The sequence below is a fragment of the Haliotis rubra genome, unplaced genomic scaffold, assembly GCF_003918875.1.
Source record: "Haliotis rubra isolate DU_JTF1 unplaced genomic scaffold, ASM391887v1 Scf10, whole genome shotgun sequence".
Classification (NCBI taxonomy): domain Eukaryota; kingdom Metazoa; phylum Mollusca; class Gastropoda; order Lepetellida; family Haliotidae; genus Haliotis; species Haliotis rubra.
In genome coordinates this window covers 2,322,292-2,343,570 of record NW_025764892.1, presented here as the reverse complement: position 1 = coordinate 2,343,570, position 21,279 = coordinate 2,322,292, and the positions used below count along the sequence as shown (strand labels likewise).

The 21,279-nt window shown below is 39.5% G+C and overlaps 1 protein-coding gene across 1 annotated transcript; it reads left to right on the top strand.

Annotated features, from left to right (window-relative positions):
• Positions 1-1,642: 1,642 nt before the first annotated feature.
• LOC124259194 (origin recognition complex subunit 1-like) lies at positions 1,643-20,340 on the top strand. Its single transcript, XM_046693328.1, has 14 exons — positions 1,643-1,798; positions 2,942-3,063; positions 5,070-5,248; positions 8,672-9,014; positions 9,802-10,495; positions 13,143-13,353; positions 13,851-13,948; positions 14,305-14,406; positions 14,812-14,983; positions 15,144-15,251; positions 15,615-15,764; positions 16,462-16,751; positions 18,171-18,295; positions 18,666-20,340. The coding sequence occupies exons 1-14, from the start codon at positions 1,698-1,700 to the stop codon at positions 18,833-18,835; spliced, it is 2,865 nt and encodes a 954-aa protein (XP_046549284.1). The 5' UTR covers positions 1,643-1,697; the 3' UTR covers positions 18,836-20,340.
• The last annotated feature ends 939 nt before the right edge of the window (positions 20,341-21,279 follow it).

The window sequence follows — 21,279 nt, the reverse complement described above, 5'->3', positions numbered from 1 at the left end:
TATCAACATTGCCGGAAAGTGTGGTCACTAAGACTACACCACCAATCAGATTGTCACACTTCTGAAATAATGATTGTTATGATCATATGGATCGCCATGGCGACCACGTCACTTCCTGGTCTAACCATCTGCCAGTTACCTCCTCATACCGGCAATGAAGCGTCGATATCGGATTCCTCACAGACATCGTCTCACCCTCATGCCATATATTTACATAAGGGCCATTCCATTTTGAGAGACCTCATGGTGTGCCTGTGTCAATTCCTAAAAGATTTTGAACAAGAGGATCTCTAGCTCGGATCGACTTGGCGTCAAAGAGATGTTTGATGGGGTTGGTATCGGAGCTCTTTGCGGGTTATGGTTATGTTTGGACTGTGTTGTTCAGCAAATGGGCGATGATGGCTCGAGAATGGTGCGTGAGGTTTAGCGTCGCCATCCATGAATATCGGACGACCAGCAAGGGGATGGTTATCAAAATGTGGCACGACGGCAGTATCCAGTACTTCCTGTTGACCTTCGACTGTCCGGGGGTACTGTATTGAGATCTAACATGCAGTCACGTGTAGTAGATAATGAAGGAGTTTCATCAGACCAATGAGCCCAACGACTCTTTACTTCACCGGTGGCCGTGCACGAGTTTCCTGTAGACGACTAATATAACACCGTGTGGTTCACGTTAGCATTGATATTGCAAAATGACATCATGCATGCCAATAACTTGCCATCGTGTGTTTTCTGAGTGTCAAGGACTTGAAATGTCCAGAAAATTTAATATTTAGTAACCAAATGTGCTTGTCGCCTTCGCATTACGCAAAAAAAAAGACCAAGAGCTTTTGAGATATTGTGAGAAGCACCGGCTTTACATGTATATTTCAGTATGCAAGCGTGTGATCGATTGTTCGGGCCAACATTTTCAAACAGAATTGTCCTAGGAAACGGTTACGAGCTAAATTAATGGCCATGTGTTTACTCATAGTAATCGCAATAACTATGGCCAGCAAGGCTGAAGGGGTCGTTGTCGGCACGGGTACTACAGATGTACCCCAGGTACGTTTAGAACTGTATACAAAAAGTACCTTAGGACGATTCCATTCCCACTGTGTCATATTCTTGATCGGAACTGTCATACTGTTGTATTAGATACATGTGATTGCGTTATGTAAGTAATGAGAATACACAGTAACGGATATTTCGCGATGCATAATGTATAATTATATTACTCGGAATTAGTTGAACGGGAACAACTACGCACGGTTTCGGTTTTGGATTGCGGAATATGGACTCGTCCGCCTTTTAGGGTACCGGGTACGTTTCCGTATTTTGACTCTGTTTAGGGTACATATCTGTATACAGAAACGTACTAGACTTAAGACCATTCTAGCTTTAAGGTCACAACAAACGCACCTGGGGTACGTATCTGTAGCGCCCATGCCGACAAAGACCCCTTCAGCGCCAATATGTATATAAACCAAAAAAAACCCCGAATTTCGATGGAATCTTTGCATTAAAGGTATATTGTTTTATTCATGTCATAATCTGATGACTAAACAGGTTAAGATCGACCGTCATTGAATCTCGCCCAGTCACATGGCCATTTTGAAACAGGCTATAGGGCGTTCAGTTTGGCGCGAAACTAGGGGGCGCTGCGAGTATGACAACAATACAGCATGTTCCACTGAAAACTTGTTGATTTCAAGATGCCGTCCGAACGGAGGTATATCCGTGGATCAAAACTTGATGAGGCATCTTGGATCGAGAGAGGCTCTTGGACTGATGATAAGCGAAATCAGCAATACAGGTTGATTGAACTTTGTGTAGCACAACATTAGCACAATATTATTTTCCCGTCAATACATCAATGTGCAACTTTTTTTATTTATGAATTATAGCCTAATATAGGCACAGGGAATATTTACTATTGTGTCAGTTTAATGGAAATACTTCCGCGTGTATCCCCACTTCAAGTCAAATTATATTACCTGAATATATATAGTTATTTTTGCTCATCGTTATAATTTTGTGCTTTTAGTGTTTGTTACCATAATACTACCAGACATCATTATACATGTCTTAAATGTGCTATTAGAAGTTATGATACAAATTACAATGGTATCATGACATAGATGTGCAATCAAACATAATAAAATTGTTGTTTTTATATTTAACCTGTGGTATCCCATTCCTCATCTAAGATATAATGTTTTGGTAGATATACTTCAGGTTTAGTTGGAATGTTTCATTTACTTATGGATGAAGGCAGGAGATTAGCTGTGGGTGGAGACAGTGTTACTTTAGTTTGTTGTTTTAGTCTGTTTTGGGAGGATACCATGCATACCCTTAGTTTATCTAAACCCCACTTTAGGATTCAGGGATGAGAATGTTAAGTCCAAGTTATTAAGCAGATTTTGTTGGGTAAACCTTTGATGAAACATGAAGGACAGTTAATAACTGTATGTCATAGTGTAGGTGTCCAGAGATGAGAAAACCTTGCACATTTTGTTATGTAAAAGATAATATTTTGTCTACATCATTAAATATATATCATTCCTAAGATGCTTCACTGAAAGATCAAAGGTGCTGAGAGTACTTTATCAAGCGATAAAGTACACTTTTTTAAATTACATCACACTGTGTTGACGTCACTTTGCCATTCTCGTCTGCACCATGTAATGAAACATACCCTTGGTAACCGGTGTCATGATGCATGTCAGTTGTCATCGCCTTTAACTATGATAGGTCAGGGCATAAGTTTACTTCATTACACTATACATGGGGGTAGAGCGAACTGTATACTTAAGTATAGTCCCCAGACCCATAACTACATGTATATAAATACATTCTCATTCCTAGGACTTTGAATAAGAGTGAGTTGGGTTTAACACTAGTTTGAACAGTTTTCCACTTATATCAGATTTCTTTAAATAATGATCTTTTGTTTTAGAGGCTTCATTCTGAACAGAGAAGAATATTGGGAAAATGACACTGTATTTGTGTCATCAGAAGATAATGATGGAGATACAACAACTGCTTACATTGGAAGAATCAAAGCATTATATGAGACCAGTTAGTTACTTTTTCTGATTTTGCCAGATGATGATTAGTGGTCCAAATACTTAATAATAATGTATGGCCTTACATTGTGAATCATCCATACCCTTAGGTAACTGGTAAATGGATGTGTGTGCACTTGAGATTCATTCTCTGTTTGATTGGTATTATACAAACTAAGCAACCCGTGAAGATCCGGGTTAGAATTGATCTTCACCACCCCATGCTTGTCGGAGAGATGACTAACAAGATTGGGTGGTCAGGCTTGCTGACTTGGTTGGCACATGTCAGGGTATACCAAATGTTTAGATCGATGCTCAAGATGCTGATCACTGGATTGTCTGATCCAGACTCGATTATTTGCAGACCCTCTCAATATAACTGGAATATTGCTGAGTGCTGCATTAAACAACAAACCAACCAGATATACAACCCAAGCTGCCTGTTAGGCCCTAGAAGGTTAACAGTCACATTACCATCTCATCCCAGCTACCCTACTGGGTGAACATATATATGCATGTCGTGCTCAAATCATCTGGGGGGACTGGGGTAGCATAGTGGCTAAAGTGTTTGCTCATCATGCTGAAGACACAGGTTCAGTTCCCGATATCATTACAATGCTCGAAGCCCATTTCAGGTGTCCCCTGCCATGATATTGCTGGAATATTGCTAGAAGCTGGGTGAAACCATATTTATGCACTCACATTTGCTTTATTATGGGGCAGGACCCCATTCCTAGACATTCATAAGAGTAAAGCACCTCAGGTGTGTCATTATTCCACCAACAAATGTGTGAACTGATTCTTGTTTTCCGATTATTTTTTACCTGATGCTTTTTTCCGATTACCGTGTCACCCATCCATGGATACACCAGGATCAATGCAGCTAAACTCCCCCTGATTTGTGACCGAAATCACAAATGTGTAGGGTACCATGCACCACAACAAAGACAAACTATAATCATTAGAGGTTTTCACTCCAGAAAATGATCTTAATATTTCATGGGGTTCAATACCCAATACATATTTATATTCATAAATGTTGGATGAGTGCTTTATCCTGAGGATCTGACTTCTCACGCTGAGCAAGATCTTGTTGCTTTTGGTGTTTAATACCTTCTGCCTTAGCAATTTCCTTCCTGCTTGGGGGAGGTGGGGTAGCCTAGTGGTTAAAGCGTTGGCTCGTCACGCCGAAGACCCGGGTTCGATTCCCCACATGGGCACAATGTGTTAAGCCCATTTCTGGTGTTCCCCGCCGTAATATTGCTGGAATATTGCTAAAAGCGGCGTAAAACCAAACTCAGTCAGTCAGTCAGTCATTCCTGCTTGAACAAGAATCTGTAACGGAATGTTGCACCCAGAAATTGAAGATGTTATCTATAAAGTTTGTCAACATTGTACTCCCCAACTTCTAAAATGTCCCACAAAGAAGACAGCAACTTTGGTGCTTATTTTTACTATAGAAAGTGGTAGAAATTGTTTGGGTGGTCTGTCTGTTTGAGCAGCCTTGCATTTTCCAGAAATAGTGTCAGAACGAGCACTGCTTTGTGCCACTGAATTTTAGATATTGGAGGACTCAGTTAATTGTTAGTAGTCATCTCGAGTAATGACATCCACACCTGTTGCTATTATCACTGTTTTGACAAGTTAATTAGGTGTTAATATTGGCTGTGTATAGGATAATGTGACTTGACAAGGCCTCCCTTTTTCATCTACAAACAGGATGCTAGCTCGTTAAGAACTGAGTATATTTGGTAGTGCAGTAATCCAGGCTAGATCACAACAAAAGATATATTGCGAATGTCAGGTCATGTGATATGTCTGTTGTTGGATTTTAACCAGACCATGTATTGACATCATTTTGAGTTTTGTCAAATGCTATCATGTCACTCTGCTCTCCTACTTCTGTTAAGGAATTAGTTGAAATTGTCAGTATTTGTGTCAGCAGAGGTAGACATTTTATGATAGGTAAGTTGATTGACATTTTCTAAACGATGAATTAATATGTTATATATTTCTCAGGTATAAAGAAGGATGTGCAGAAGATAGCCAGTTTAGTTTGGTACTGGCGCCTCAGTGAGCTCCCCAAACAAGACCTGTGTAAACTATCGGATGTGAGTGATGACCGTGAGGTTTTCCTCAACACAGATAAGCTGGTGGCCCATGAAGTGAATGTAGACACCATCATTGGCAAATGTGTGGTAAGATATTTACTATTAGAAGTTTCATGTCAGTCTTGTAATATTATGATGAGTGAGTAAAAAATTAACATCACATTGGCAATATTTACTGTAATACTATGCTTCCATCGACTGTATGAAATTTTTCCGTTTTTCTAAAATTTACAATAGTTCTGTGATTAAAAATGGTGATATATATAAATATTGTATGAATGACATAGGCTTTCATACCTTTAAGGGGACAATAAGTTTATGGGACTTCAAACCCAGTCAAGGGTATAGCCACTAAAGTATTATGATAAAATAGTAATATTATTCCATTTGTATGGTGCTTTTTCCATGCTAGACAAAGTGGTCAGAGCGCATTATTACCCCAATCAGAGGCACTCTCCTACCCAGTGTTCCATGCGGCAAGCCAGCATAGTACCTCTGCCACAGGCCAGAAATATGTGACGATTCATCACATCTTGCAATGTCCATTCAATATAATGTACAGATTTCTTTTACTCTTTTATTTTTGACAAGTCTACACATCTAACTAAACATCTTTAATAGAATGGTTTAGTTTCACTGAGAAAATATCCAAAAACATGCAACACTATTTCGATTTGCGTATCGATCCTTTGTTTATATAGGTTGTACGGCTCCACGTGCTGTCATCGAAGCTGATGGAGAGCAAACCATGCAGCCAGTTTGATATCTAAATATGTACTGTCATAGACCTTACTGTCGCAGTTGTGGAAGAATATATATGTAACAATGTAAAACATTATGAAGAGAGCGCCGAAAAGCTTTCGTGAGTCCAGTCTCTTATTATTATGAATATGCGCGCATGATTACAAACAAGAGAAATGTCCGGTCACGTGATATGTAAATTGGCCTGTGGCAGTGATGTTATGTTAGTCATCGCTGTGCCGGAGTGTGAATCAGAGGATCATACTGCACTCCGGTGGCAGACATACAACCAAAGCTGCCTTTGAGGTGCTACTGGATATGCTGACGCTTTGCACTGTACTGTACCCTAGCTTCTTGTCTCATTTTCAACACGATGATCAACATTTCAACTATGATTTTATTACTTTCGTCCGCATATATCTGCACATACAGTACAACCAGAAATTATTGAGAATTTAAGATTGTAATTTTTTTTTTTTTTCACTCATTACTCACGTATTAAATGTGAATATTAGCAGAACATAACTCCAGATTCAAAGACTGGTGAACAGTTAGTATTTTGTTAAGTCGCCATGGGCAGCAATGCAGGCTTCAATGCGGTGGGGCATACTACTGATCAAAGAAGTTAGAAGGTCGTGGTCCATGCTGTCCCAATATCGGACCACCTCTTCTTTCATTTCAGCAATATTTGTCTGATTTTTCTTATTGACACTTTCCTTCATAAGTCCCCAAACATTTTCTATTGGATTTAGGTCAGAGCTATAGCTTGGCCAATCTAATAATGTCATATTTTGGGTCCGAAACCAGGCCTGTGAATGCTTTGAACGATGTTTTGGGTTCGTTGTCCTCCTGGAAAATCCAAAACTTTCCATAGAACACGTGAGCAGATGGAAGTAAATGTCCCTCGAGAATATCTGTGTACCGTTCACTGTTCATATTTATTCCCTTCAAATACGCAGAGGGGTGTTGCCCCTAACACAGATATGCCACCCCACACGTTAAATTTTGGACTGTACTTTGGGCGCTGATACAAAGGTTTTTCAGTTTGTTTGGTCCAGAATTTCAGTGTATTAGGAAACAGCCACACAGAACTTTCATCTGAGAAAATCACATTGTCCCAGTTAAAATTTCTATGCTGTAAGCACCAGTTCAACCTTCTCTCCTTTTGTTCAGGTTTCATGATCGGTGATGGAATTCCTCGACTTTTCTGCCAACCCATTGCATGCAGCTCAGTTCTAATTGTCTCCTTACAGACAGCCACAGTTCCTCTATCAATCATATCCAGCCTTAAGTTTTCTAAACTCCTTTGTTTCTTTTTAGAAACAAGAATACTAAGCCGCCTCCTGTCACCGACAGTCAATTTTCTCGGCCCACCTGCGCCTCCCTGGTGCTCAGTGCCATATCCATTTGCAATATTTTTCAAAACACTATAAACAGTGGACAAAGGGATGCCTGTTCTACTTGAAATCACTTTAGCTGATCTGATGTCCTTGTTATAATACTCTAAAATCAACTTCCTCTACTCTAAATCATCCATACTGAGGATCACTGAAAATGTCGTCTGCTGGCAAGTAAACAAAGGGGGATAACTCTTCACAAACTAATGAAAAAGGATTAACAGAGTTGTCTCTCTTGAATGAAACCAAGCACTGGATAGCTGGTCAAGGTCGTTTATACTAGAAATCCAATTAAACATATTCCTAAAATTCTCAATAATTTCTGGTCATACTATATCTGTACTATCTGCATATACTATTTGAATATACAGTGCCAATCCTGCAAACTAGCGGTTGAAAAACAGTAAGACCTCGCCTCATTCTCTCACAAGCAAAAACACATGGCTTTTAGCTTCCAGTCACATTGCATTATCACGTGATACCATAAAAGCATTCTGAAATTAACCATAAACGAAGCAGACCACTCGGCAGCTACAGGGTACCCAATCACTACAGGTTGAACAGAGTCCATGAAATGTCTTCTGTTCATAGTAAATAACAAGTGTTCTTTGTTTTTGCTCCTTGTTTTATGCCGGTTTGACCTTGTTTTAAATAATGCTTAAATGCACAATGTCACACATTTTCGACAATACTTTGGCCTATATTATATATATTGGGGCATATGTACTCACTTTAGCTTCCTATTGATGCAATAAAAGACTTGTTACCCCTTACGACTTGCCTGAAGTCGATAATTGAAACTTGGAGGCAAACAGCTTCCAAACAGAAACACTTATGGAATGTAAACAATTGATCTGTACATCAAAAACTGTCACATGCTGTGCTGTTGGTGTTTCAATCACAAGTTGTGTGTAGGATATTCGTAAAGAGTGCTCTAATGGACATAACTCTATGGGGTTCGCTTGAAATAATGTTCATCTGGTAGAGGGTGCAGGAGTCAATATAATGCAACGTTGCATTAATTCATTTGAACTTTTTAATTTAATATTGTAATTTCAAAACACGTAAATTATCTTTGGAATAAATTATATGGTAGCTTCTCTGAGGGCTGATAGTTAGTATTATTGAGAGATATGCACGTTTTATTTTTAGAGAAGTTTAATGTGATATAGTGCCTTTACTGTCAATGCTGGTAGTTGCAAATAGGTTCTGTCCAAAGTCTTGGATCTTTTTTTGAGGGATGAGAGGACTGGTAAATTTCACCTTGATTGGTACTTTGTTTGCTACTGGCACATCGCACCTGTAGATAAAAATGCCACCGAAAACACTGTATGTTCGTTTGTTGATGAAACTTCATTTTTCACACCTTAAGGTTGAGGAACGAAAGTCTGCGCCAGTAGGAAAGAAATCAAAAGAAACGTTGCCACACTTTTTCGTTAGAAAATCCTACCGAAGGGGAAAGTTCACAGATTTGGCTGCAGCCAATGAGGACTGCAAGGAAAACTCTCACACAGGAACTCCTGCCAAAATGCACGGTGCCAAACCGGGACAGAATGGACATGTTTCCGATGAAGTACGGTGCCAGCCTATGCACAGAGTGATGAAGAACGTAAACAAGTCGCCTGAAGTAAACGTCAAACGTTTAGGAAGTCAGTCACCAGTTATTCCTCTGCAAGGACAAATATTCAGTGGGGAGAAAAGATCTCCAGCAATCGGTAAGTCTTTTAAAATTTCTCCACTTTCATGATGTCAGTGATGGGTTTCAGTTTTAAAACCATGATTACCTTGACCCAAGCAAACTGGTTCATAAATATGATATGTACTTGAGATAATTTGGTATCAGCATTAAGGTCCTAGTTGGGAATAATGCGTTGGAAGTTCTAACATTGGGTCACAAAATGTTGAGGTTTCCCTTGAAAAATCTGCCCCCTATCCTGAAATGTTTGTATTTTTGGTTTTCTACATTGAATTCTGGTTCTGAATTATCCCTCCCCCCACCCCATGATATGATATACAGGGATTAATGTTGATTAGCTTGTATGCCTGTCTGTCTGTCTGTAATCGTTTTTTGTCCAGATCACATCTGTAGAACTAACTGGTATTCTTTCATGAAACTTTGCACACACAAAGACTGATCCACACACACTTACGATCAACTAATCAAGCGTAATCAAGAATAACCCACCCTTTGTCTACTGGCTTCAATCATTTCTTATCACAACAAGTCTTAAGTCAACACACCGTACATCAACCTCTTCTATTGTATAAACCCAATAAACGCCATGTATATATTTGTATAAATGTATAAATGTTGTGTATCATTTGCTTGATAACGGTGTTAGGATCTACATCGAAACGTCGCAACTACCCCTGCAACAAAGAAGCAGTCTATCCATAAAAGTGTTCCACTTCATGTTTGAAGAATTTCACTTGTAAAGAGTAAGTATATTTTTCAGAAGTGAAAAATGAGATACTTTTCTTATTTTCCTTTCCGTTATTTAGATCTAACCAGTCCGAAACAAGGAAACTCCAAATACCACTGGTACACGGGTGCAAATGTGACCGATTTCCTTATGCTGGATGAGGATTCAAGTGATTGTGGCAGTGTGTCAATCATTTCTGAGGCAACAACCAGTTCTGGAATATCTCACACAAAAATAAACAAGAAGAATCCTGACCTTGAAGATAAAAGCTCAAGGTCAGCAAGAAAATCTCGAACAAAATCCAAAATGGATGACAAACAGACCAAAGACTTGAATAACAATGCCACTCCACAGCCAGGGGAGAGAAAAAGTGTGCGTAGTACAAGAAAATCTGTGAAAAAGGACACAATATCTGATAAGACACCTGCTCGGTCTAAACGTGGGTCATTGGACAGTGACCAGGGGTCTGGAGTATCCAAACATAAACGAAGTAGAACTGAACCCAAAAAGTCAAAGAGGTTAGGGGTGAAAACACCATCTGTGAACCAGGGTAGGAAAAGTGTGAGTCGAGTATTGAGTATGACGGACAAAGTCAAGCGTGTACCTACAGTTGTAGTGAAAAGAGTGTCTGAAAATAATTATACATCGATGCGAAACAACACACCAGATACATCAGTGCGTCCCATTCGTCGGAGATTACAAACTGACATTGAGGCAGCCAAACAGAGTGCGGCAAGGTCACAGCCTAGCAGACGGTCAAAAGCTGTTATCAGGTAGGTGTATTCCATAAGTCTGTTTCAGTATTTGAAATTGCTAGATTGTAGTATATCAGATACCTTTCACCATGTTGATCAGAATTTTGTCTAGGCATTTCTTTTCTTCAGCCATCATTTTAAGGCACATCACCAAATTAAGAAGGAGTTTATCGGGCTCACACAAGTCATTGTCACAAAAGCCTGCTTGAGTTTCCATTATTTGCCCTGTTGATGTCAGATTTTAAATGAATTGCTTTGATATTTGATTTAATTTGACCATACAAATGCAGGCAGTCGTTTCTTCTCCTTTTTCAGCTGTATTTTCCCCAATTTTTTTATGCCCCCGTCATATATGGCAGGGGCATATAGGGTTACCCTCGGTGTCCGTCCGTCTGTCCGTCCGTACGAAACAGGGAATGTATTCTATCCACTTCTCCACCATAAACGCTCTGTGGAATTCAATGAACTTATACATGGGCTTTCTTGGGACTCTAATGGTGTGCATCTCATATTTTGTTTTTTTATTTTATTGTTTTTTTTTGTAAGTTTAGACTTAGGTACATTTTGCTGAATTTCTCTATGATGATAGTGTAATAGGGGATGAAGTCTATCCACTTCTCCACAAAAACTGCTCAACAGAATTGAATGAACTTCTACATGTCTTTTGTAGGGACTCTAAAGGTGTGCATTTCATAATTTATTATGCAATTTCTTACTTTTGTCACTTTTACAGATGTTTGAACTTAGTTGAATTTTGTTCTGTTCAGCCAGTGTTTGTTCCATCCAACAGGGGGTGTACGTTATCCACATCTCCTCAAAAACTACTTTATGGAATTCTTTTAGATTACACATGTGCTTTATAGGGACTCTAAAGGCGTGCATCTCATATTTTGATTTTGTATTTTATTCATTTTTCCAATTTTAATGCCGTTTGAACTTAGATCAATTTTGTTGAATTTCTCTCTGAATATAGTGTTGTAGGGGGTGAAGTCTATCCACTTCTCCACAAAAGCTGCTCAACAGAATTGATTGAGCTTCTACGTGTGTTTCATTGGAACTCTAAAGGTGTGCGTCTCATACCTTGTTCATCCAATTTCTTAATTTTGTCACTTCTACAGATGTTTGAACTTAGTTGAATTTGGTTCTATTCATCCAGTTCGTCCCATACAACAGGGGGTGTACATTATCCACTTCTCCTCAAAAAATACTTTATGGAATTCAGAGGCCCAGATAAGATGCGTATCCGGGTAAAATACGCATAGAATTACGCATTGAAAAATAATTGTTGCGTACCAATTACGCATTTAAAATGTTAGATACGCAAAAAGTTTAAAACAAATGAGTACGGAATACATTTATAAAAATCGCTTGCGTAATGAAAAAGGCATCGATTGCTATCAAGTTGTACTGTTAGTATAGGACAAGTGTTGTACTGTCAGTAAAGGATGAGTGATTTTTTATGAAATAATTTCCATTATATTTAAGTTGGTTTTGATTAGGTATGACATAAGGCAGAACATACCTGCTTAGTAAACTTACTCAATGATGTAATACTTAGGTGAGTAAAGTGACTGAAATGCGCACATATTTGAAAGCAGTGGGTAACGGAAAATGAAATACCCACTCAAAAAAATACAGTGGGTACAGTACCCACATGAGCTAAATATTATTTGGAGCTCTGGGAATTCATTTAGATTACACATGTGCTTTATAGGGACTCTAAAGGTGTGCATCTCATATTTTGATATTAGATTTTATTTATTTTTCCACTTTTAATGCCGTTTAAACTTGAATAAATTTTGTTGAATTTCTCTCTGAATATAGTGTTATAGGGGATGAAGTCTATCAACTTCTCCACAAAAACTGCTCAACAGAATTGATTAAGCTTATACATGTGTTTCATTGAGACTCGAAAGGTGTGCATGTCATAGTTGCATAGATGTTTATTGAACATGTTCGTGAATTTTGTTCAATTATTGATCTTTATATGTCTTATGAATGTCAGCGGGGGCATCCGTGTCCCTGGACACAATTTTTTCTTGTTTATACTGCGATTGTGAAATGTTCATTGTTGCCATTTGCGCTGAAACAGTTTGATGTTATTGATTGTGAGTTTAGCTTGCTTCTGGAAACGCTGCTTATCTCAACAAGCATAGGAAGGTAGGGAGGTATATCTGACTAATATTCATCACTCTTCTCAGTGAATCAGGTGGTCTAAGTGGACTGAGTTGATCAGCCTTTTGAGACCTGACTGATTTCTTGTGATCGTTTCCCAGATGTGTGGAATCGATGTTCATGCCAATCATTTTTGACACGTCATCACATATTTGGAAAATTGAACTGTTAAACGTTAAGACATGGCTATGCTATATGCACAGGGTTGGAAATAACCCATTGCCCGACGTCCGAGTCCAGTGTTGTTTTCTGTCGGGCAAGCTAATTTGTATATCACGCTGTACCGGTGTCCAGTTGAACTCCCAATATTAATTATGTTGTTTATTTAAAAAATCAACAAGAAAATCGACTGGTATAGTGGAAAAATTATCAGGGCAAGTGATTTTACATGTGCCACTGAACCAGAGTACACTAGCAATTTTAAAGTTATTTCCACCCCTGATGCAACTAGTGAAGTATCACAAAGGACTTACGTTTCTCTCTTGTCCAGGAATATGAAGGAACTGGATGACAGTCTCTATGATCCCACCTATACAGACTGTCCAGAAACTGAGTCAGATGGTGAAGATAATGATGATTATGATGATGGTGATGATGAAGTGTTTGAGAAAAAGAAGTCATCTAGAACTCCCAAGAGCTCACGGAAGCCATCAAAGTCAGCAAGTTCTGTGAAGACTCCCAGACAAGGCAAGACACCACGGGTTAGTTCGGGTCCATTGGCTATGAGAGTGCAGTTCCAGTGGTAGAATCACTGTTTGCTATGAGGATTCTGTGACTGAATAGCACCCAAGTACAATAGGTCCTAATGCTGATGATCAGGTGTTTGAAGTACTTGGTTATTGTATCCTGAACACAGGCATTAAAACACTTGTTTGTCAAACCCTGAAAGAGATGTGCTATGGTGCTACGAGTTCTATGCAACATTCACTCAGTTCAGTACCATGGCGCTGGCAATAAATGGAGCGACTCCATTTGATCAGGGAGCTAGTCATGTAGCCATGCTGGTGTTACCAGTGTGTAAATTAGGATAGATGTATGATATAATGTAGTAGTGTAGTGTTGTGTGGAGTGGTGTAGTGTAGTGTAGAACAGTGCAGAAAAGTTCAGTATAGTATAGAAAAGTATAGTATAGTGTGATAGGATAAGTATTATACATATACAATTCATTGGTAAAATCTTCAATTTCTTTGATTTCCAGGGCAAGAAATCTTTCCTAGATACAGTAACACCTTCAATTCCGAATCGCAAGAAAACATTCCTGTCACCAACAAGTGCCCTTGAAGAGGCCAGAGCAAGGTTTGTAAAAATGTTTCTTACATTTGTCTAAAAACATGACTTTGATTCTGAATAAAATAAACATCAGTAAATATTGTGCTCACATGAATCTTTGCGATAGCGGTTTAAGTGTTGCTGCTCACACTGAGAGTCTGAGTTTGATTCGGTGGAGTCTACTAATGCTTACAGTCTTAAATAAACAATATTACGCACTAGTGGTTACAAATTGTACTGCCTATACCCTTTCACTAAAGTGGTAGGTCTCATTCTCTCAAGACCTGACTGCATAACTTGCTATATGCTCTGATAGCAAGCAACTGTGATGCATTTGCAAGAATGATGGTATCAATTTTTCAAATGGTGACTGTTTATTTCAGACTACATGTGTCAGCAGTCCCGGACAGCCTGCCCTGCCGAGATAATGAGTTCTCGGATATCTACACCTTTGTAGAGAGTAAATTGATGGATGGAACTGGAGGGTAAGAATCAGTTAGGAGGGATCATCAAGTGAAATCATTTGACCTAGACTCTTTGATAATCATAACTAACATGTTTGTAATGACTTGCTGAGAATTACACTGTTGAAACCTCTGTATGGAACTACAGGTGGTGTTGTCATAGTGTTACGTTGAAATGTTAGATTAAGTGCACCCTTACTTATGGGCTGAGGTACCCCTTTGATTGTTGACAAATTTTGAAAATGTTTATCATGTTTTCGCACTGGTTAGTTTCAGGAATGCTAGGTTTGAATTTTGGAATTACATTTGAATTCAGCCACCGCTGAGATCACAATGATTCGTTTATTAATTTTTAAGCGATATTGCCGTGTAAAGTCTTGGAACGTACTGTTTATATCCATCACATGTATATATCTTCTATGACAGATGTATGTACATATCGGGTGTGCCAGGCACGGGCAAAACAGCCACTGTGAGAGAGGTGATGAGATCACTGGTGCAGGGCTGTGATGACGGCGATGTCCCTCACTTCAAGTTCTTGGAGCTCAATGGCATGAAGCTTACAGACCCCAGACAAGCCTATGTTCATCTGCTGAAGGTAAGAGAAACAGCCAAATTCCAAGGCATGCTGATGAATGATCATTGGGGGGTACCAGTGTGTGTATGATGTGTAAAGATCTGATATGTTTTGTTTTATTCCCTACTCAGTGTTTTTCTGAAGATGAGTTGCCTTTTACCCAAAAGTGATGTAATTGCAGGATCTGACGGGTCAGAGAGCTACACCAGAACACGCCATGGAACTACTGAACAAGAAATTCAGCACACCAGGTCCCAGACGAGAGACCGTTGTCCTGCTTGTGGATGAGGTAGGGAGTTAGTGCATTTAGGAACTAGAAGAGGAAAAATACCTTGCTAGCTTCAAAATGAAGCATTAGAATCACAGGTTTTGTCACTTCAACAACATACCTCAAGATCACCAAAATCTCCAGAAACTGCTTTTTTGGTTGTATTTGAGAATGATGTGACTTGTCAGTACCTAAGATTTCATTAAATAGTTATTGCTGAGAATAAGATGGATGACCATATGAAATGACCAATAAACCTATACTGATGGCTGTTAGTGTGACACCTGATCCGACTATCATATCCACCACTTCAAATGTCTGTACAATCCTATGTAGTAGTAACCATGGTGATGGAAAGTTGACCAGGATAAATTCATGTTTCAGCTGGACCTGTTGTGGACAAGAAAGCAGGACGTCATGTACAACATCTTCGACTGGCCTACAAAGCAGCAGGCAAAACTGGTTGTCCTGGCTGTGGCGAACACCATGGATCTCCCGGAGAGGATCATGATGAAGAGGGTGTCCAGTAGACTGGTGAGGGCACTGATCAGACCTTGGTTAGGTTATTGTCCAGAGATGGCCACCAATCTGGATCTTGTGAATATCCTCTTGGCCATACTGTTAGAAACTATGTGTTATGTGTGGGATTGAAGTTCAGATGAGGATGTCATTGTGGCTGCACTGTATTTGAAAATGTTGCTTTTCAAAGTAGATAGTTAAAGGCCAGACAGATTTATTGTGTAACTAGTGCTAGGTAGTACTGAACAAGTCTGAACTGATCAACGACAGCATGGAATATGGGGTACGAGGTTATAGCTTAGAGTTACCTGCTCTTGGCTGTGAGGGGTCCGTGTGGCCCTGTAGTTTTCGTTTTGTAATTTTTTTATTCAAATATAGTTACAACTGTCGTAGGAATTTAAATGGACATTTAAATGCTTATATGTACCCCAAGGAGGATTCTCTTCAAAGAATCTGTAACCTCGACAGGTTTGTTCGAGATTTGGTGATTTAATTAATAATTCACAGTGGTCCTGGTCACCAGCTCACACAAACCCCCCCATTCAGGTGTATAATGGATGGAATAGTTCCTGGTCACACCTGCCAGTCAAGATGTCATGATTAATTGTATTACAGGATCAACACCTTGTTATCAGTTGATTATGTCTATAGAAAATTTGTTTATATGTAAAACTGATATGTATGCCTTTTGACAAAGCTCTTCTCCTTTTAGGGTTTGACAAGGATGACATTTCAACCATACACATTCCGTCAACTGGAGGAGATTGTGGAGTCACGAATGAAAGGTCTGAGAGTGTTTGAAGAAGATGCAGTCCAGTTGGCTGCTAGGAAGGTTGCTGCATTGTCCGGAGATGCCAGAAGGGCGCTGGACATCTGCCGCAGAGCGACTGAGATCGCAGAGACGGAAGCCAAAACGAAGCAGACGGTCATCATGATCGGGATGAGGCATGTTGATGCTGCTCTACAGGAGATGTTTACTTCCCCCAAAGTTGTGGCCATTAGGTAAGGAGGCGCTTATATCACCACAATCACTTTGGCTCTGGACTTGGGTTGGGCTCATCAAGATCTGGATTAGAATTTGTCCTTGGCAATCCATTGTAAGAGGCGATTACAGGGTTCAGGGTGTCAGATTTATTGCATGTCATTATCCCCCGCAACGCGTTTGGGGGGGGGGGGGATTAAAATGGACTCTGTCCGTGTGTCCGTCCGTCCACATTTGTCTTTTCCAGGGCAGAACTCTAAAACCGTTGACTATTTCTTCACCAAACTTGGCACATAGATAGATCTGGTGGAATACTGGTGCCTTTTGGTAGTTTTGGAATTCTGAATAAAATATTGTTTGCTTTTCCGTGGCAACAAGTTTGACTTAGCCTGAAATTGGTGGTAGTGCTCTTTTCCGGAGCTGAACTCTAAAACCGTTCACTATTTCTTCACCAAACTTGGCACATAGATTGGTCTGGTGGTGTACTGGTTGCTTTTTGGTAGTTTTGGAATTCTGAATAAAATATTGTTGGCTTTTCCATGGCAACAAGTTTGACTAAAACAGAAATTAGTGGTAGTGCATTTTTCCGGAGCAGAACTCTAAAACTGTTCGCTATTTCTTCACCGAACTTGGCACATACATAGATCTGGTGGTGTACTGGTGCCTTTTGGTAGTTTTGGATTTCTGAATAAAATATTTTTGGCATTTCCATGGCAACAAGTTTGACATTGACTGAAATTGGTGATAGTGCTCCTTTCTGGAGCAGAACTTTAAAAACCTTTCAATACTCTCCTTCCACTTTTCTATATACACACCTAAATATTTGACATAATCATAACTCATAGACATAATAAGGAAGAGTATTTTGCCATTGCGGGGGATATTGATGACTTTGTCTTCTTGTTGTATCCAAATTGCACAGATCAATGCTTGTGACATTTTACATTGCATTGTTTGGTCCAGAACTGATTATTTATGAGTCCCTATATGTGGACATTCTTGGTATCCTCTGATGGGGCTGGAATATTGCCGAATATTAGATGTCAAGTTGAATATACCCCTTTTACTTCATGCAAATAAGGAAGATGTGAGGTAGCCTAATGGTGAAAGTGTCCACTCTTCATGCTGATTCCAACCATGGTACGATGTAATAAGCTGATTTCTGGTGTCCCTCCCGTGATATTGATGAATATTGATAAAAGCAGCGTAAAACCATACCCAAGTGAGGAATCACATTTCACTCCGTTGGGATTGGTTTTACTTGACCTGGCTTGGATCAGCATAAAACTCAATATACTCAAATCATAATAATCCTGGTAATTGTTGAGTTGATGCCTGGGACTGCACGTCAACATAAAATATTCTTCCATCAAGCTCTTAACTTTCATGAATTGTGCCATTGATACTTTTGACATCAAGATATTGGTGCATTTATCCAGGAACCTGTCCAAGCACGAGAAGTTGTTTCTGCAGGCTGTCGTGGCCGAGTTCCAAAGGGCTGGGATAGAGGAAGCCCAGTTCTCCAAGCTGTACACACAGCATATGTCTCTGTGCAGGTTTGAAGGTGGGTGTAATCAAGCACTAAACTCTCTACAGAACAGCTGTTAGTAATGTCTTAATATTTGTGCTAGTACAGGAAAGAAAGTAGCCTTGTTATGTTTATGTCACACAAGACCAGGTTTGAATCTCCACATGGGTACAGATTGTGAAGCCTATTCAACTTGTATCGTTGCATTAATGGATATCTTAAACATAATCCATCATTCAGTAATAAAGTTTAACATCTCTGTACAATCCTTGTTTATTCCTCCTTAAAGAACACATCTTTTTTGGTTTATGGAACTCATTATGTTAATCAAATGATATTCAAGCAAATCCAGAAAATTGTGAAGGATTGTGGTAATGAGTTGTAATATATGCTGTACTCTCTACAGGTCTGGAACCACCATCAACGACTGAACTGGCTGCCATGTGTTCCCGACTGGGCAGCTCACGTCTGCTCCTGGTGGAGCATGGTCGCAATGACCTCCACATGCGGGTCAGGCTGAATGTCAGTCAGGATGATGTGTTGTATGCCCTGAGAGAGAAATCAGAATACAGTTGATGAACCCAGAGATGGAAGTGTCCACACAAGAAAAAATTCATTGGTGGAGATGATTGAAGAGATTTTGAACTTTGATGCATGTACGTTCGTCTCTCAGAGAGGTATTTATGGCGTAAGTGCTGTATGTGATCTGGTCTGTTTAAAGATGCAGACATCAGTTATTGAGGAAGGACTTGAAGGATGAGATTTGCATATATGTTGTCTCCATCAGACCGTCCCGATTTTACAAACATACAGTGGAATTGTGATCATCTGCCAAGTCATCCTTGACATTGAACATGGTTAAGGAACATTATGGAAGTCATCCTTCTCCTTGAACATGGTCAAGAACTCTCTGAAATTGTGTTGTCAGACACATCGCAGCATAACATCCTTCAAGTGGTCTTTGACCAGGTTCCATGGACCTGTTATTTTCTTGTGGAAGTTTTTCCAAATATTAACATGAACCTGTTCCAAGGAGTCCTCTTGGACTAGTGTTACCACGAAATCACATGAAATTGTCTATTAAATGGTGACAGTTCACCATCTTTCTAGTTGTTTGTGAAATGTTACTATGTGCTTTGCAATGCTACTTTCTGCAGGGGACGATTGGGTAGCCTAGTGGTTAAAGCGGTTGCTTGCAACATCGAAGACCCCGGGTTCGATTCCCCACATGGGTACAATTTGTGAAGCCCATTTCTGGGGTCCCCTGCCGTGATATTGCTGGAATATTGCTAAAAGCGGCGTAAACCATACCCACTCTCATACTCTCTGCAGATACTTACCAACATCAGCCTGTCTAAAATAACTAAGTCCGCCTAATGTCACTTTCATGTTAAGAAAATGAAATAAGGTAATTGTAGACTAACATGTCAAGGGGATGGTTAAGGCTACGAGGACAGGTTTGAACAATTTGTCAGTGTCTTTTTTTACATTTTCAGGTAAGGAAATTAAAAAAAAAATAATGTATGTGATAATTCATTTCTTCCTTTCATATCAAGCCTTGGATGGAGGATGTGGAGACCAAGCATGAACTTTCTATTTGCCAGTGATACTGTTCTTAAACCTTTCCATGTTTATAATGTATTGGACAAAGTTTGGTGTGAATGTGTGACGCCCTTGAAGTATGTGTGTGAATGAGACAAGTATTTGTATTGACTGAATGTGAACCCGCCAGTTGACAGAATGGAATATTTACTTAGCTTTCAGATTTTTATTTATTGTTCTAGACATCTATAGTTATTCTTTTACGGGAATTAAATTGCAACAGCGAAGGGAAGTTTAGATTACAGGTATACAACATCAATGTCAAACAAAGATTGTGAGGTGTAACTTTTAGGAGATTGAACTATAATTGGTCAAAGTCTATAGCAATGTGCCATTACATGAAACATCGTATTCTTTAATTTGTGCAATAAAGTATGATTAATGTGTAGTTTTATGGTTATAATCAGTTGTCACCAATAATGCATTGAAACTGGATGTATTGATGATGAAAAATAAACTGTGTCCTTGACTGAACAAATGCTTTGTGTTTATACACTTGTGGAATGTGTCAGATAGCTTGAGAGTTAACATGATGCAGAAAAACATACAATTTAGAATCCCTTCCAGAATCAAATCCCAGTGGGAATTCGATACCTGGAAAACAAAGGGTGACCTGTGTCTAGGAAATTGATACATATTTACCTTCTTTACAACAATCTCCCTGGACACCCAGCCAAAGTACTGCTGACTGGTGATGTAGCATCCCCACCTAAAAAACTCCACATGGATGTCCGCATCTTACAGTACAACTCCAGACATTCTCTCTGTTACTATTCTGAAAACCCTGTGTGGGCTGCTTGGATGAAGGTTAAGAGTTACCTTCTCTTGATTGTGGGGTCCTGCAGGGGCCCTTCAGGGGTGGTCGAACAAGACAAAAACGAGTTGTTGTTTTTTTGTTAATATCCCAGATAGCATTCAGACGTTGGCCCAACATTGGCAATGGTTTTGCCAACATTGCCAATGTCCGAATGCTATCTGGGATTTTGTTCAAAATATTGTTACAACTGTCTTAGGAATTTTTAATGGACATAAAAATGTTTATAAGTACCCCAAGGAGGACCTCATCTGAAAAAGAATGATAGATATTCTTCTTCTTTAAGACAATCTTCCTGGACACCCAGCCAAAGTACTGCTGACTGGTGATGGATCATCCCCACCTTAAAAAATCCACATGGATGTCAGTATCTTACAATACAACTCCGGACATTCTCTATGGTCTCTCCTGAAAACCCTGTGTGGTCTGCCAGGATGGAGGAAGGTCGATCGTACCAAAGATGTTACTCAGCATTAAGATGATGAAACGATGCCTGGGCAGTTCTGAGTTTGGTAAGCTGAATCATTGTGTCTTGGCGGGCTGTCACTATACAACCATCATTAGTCAAGATTGGTACAAGCAGCCACACACCCAGATTCTCAAT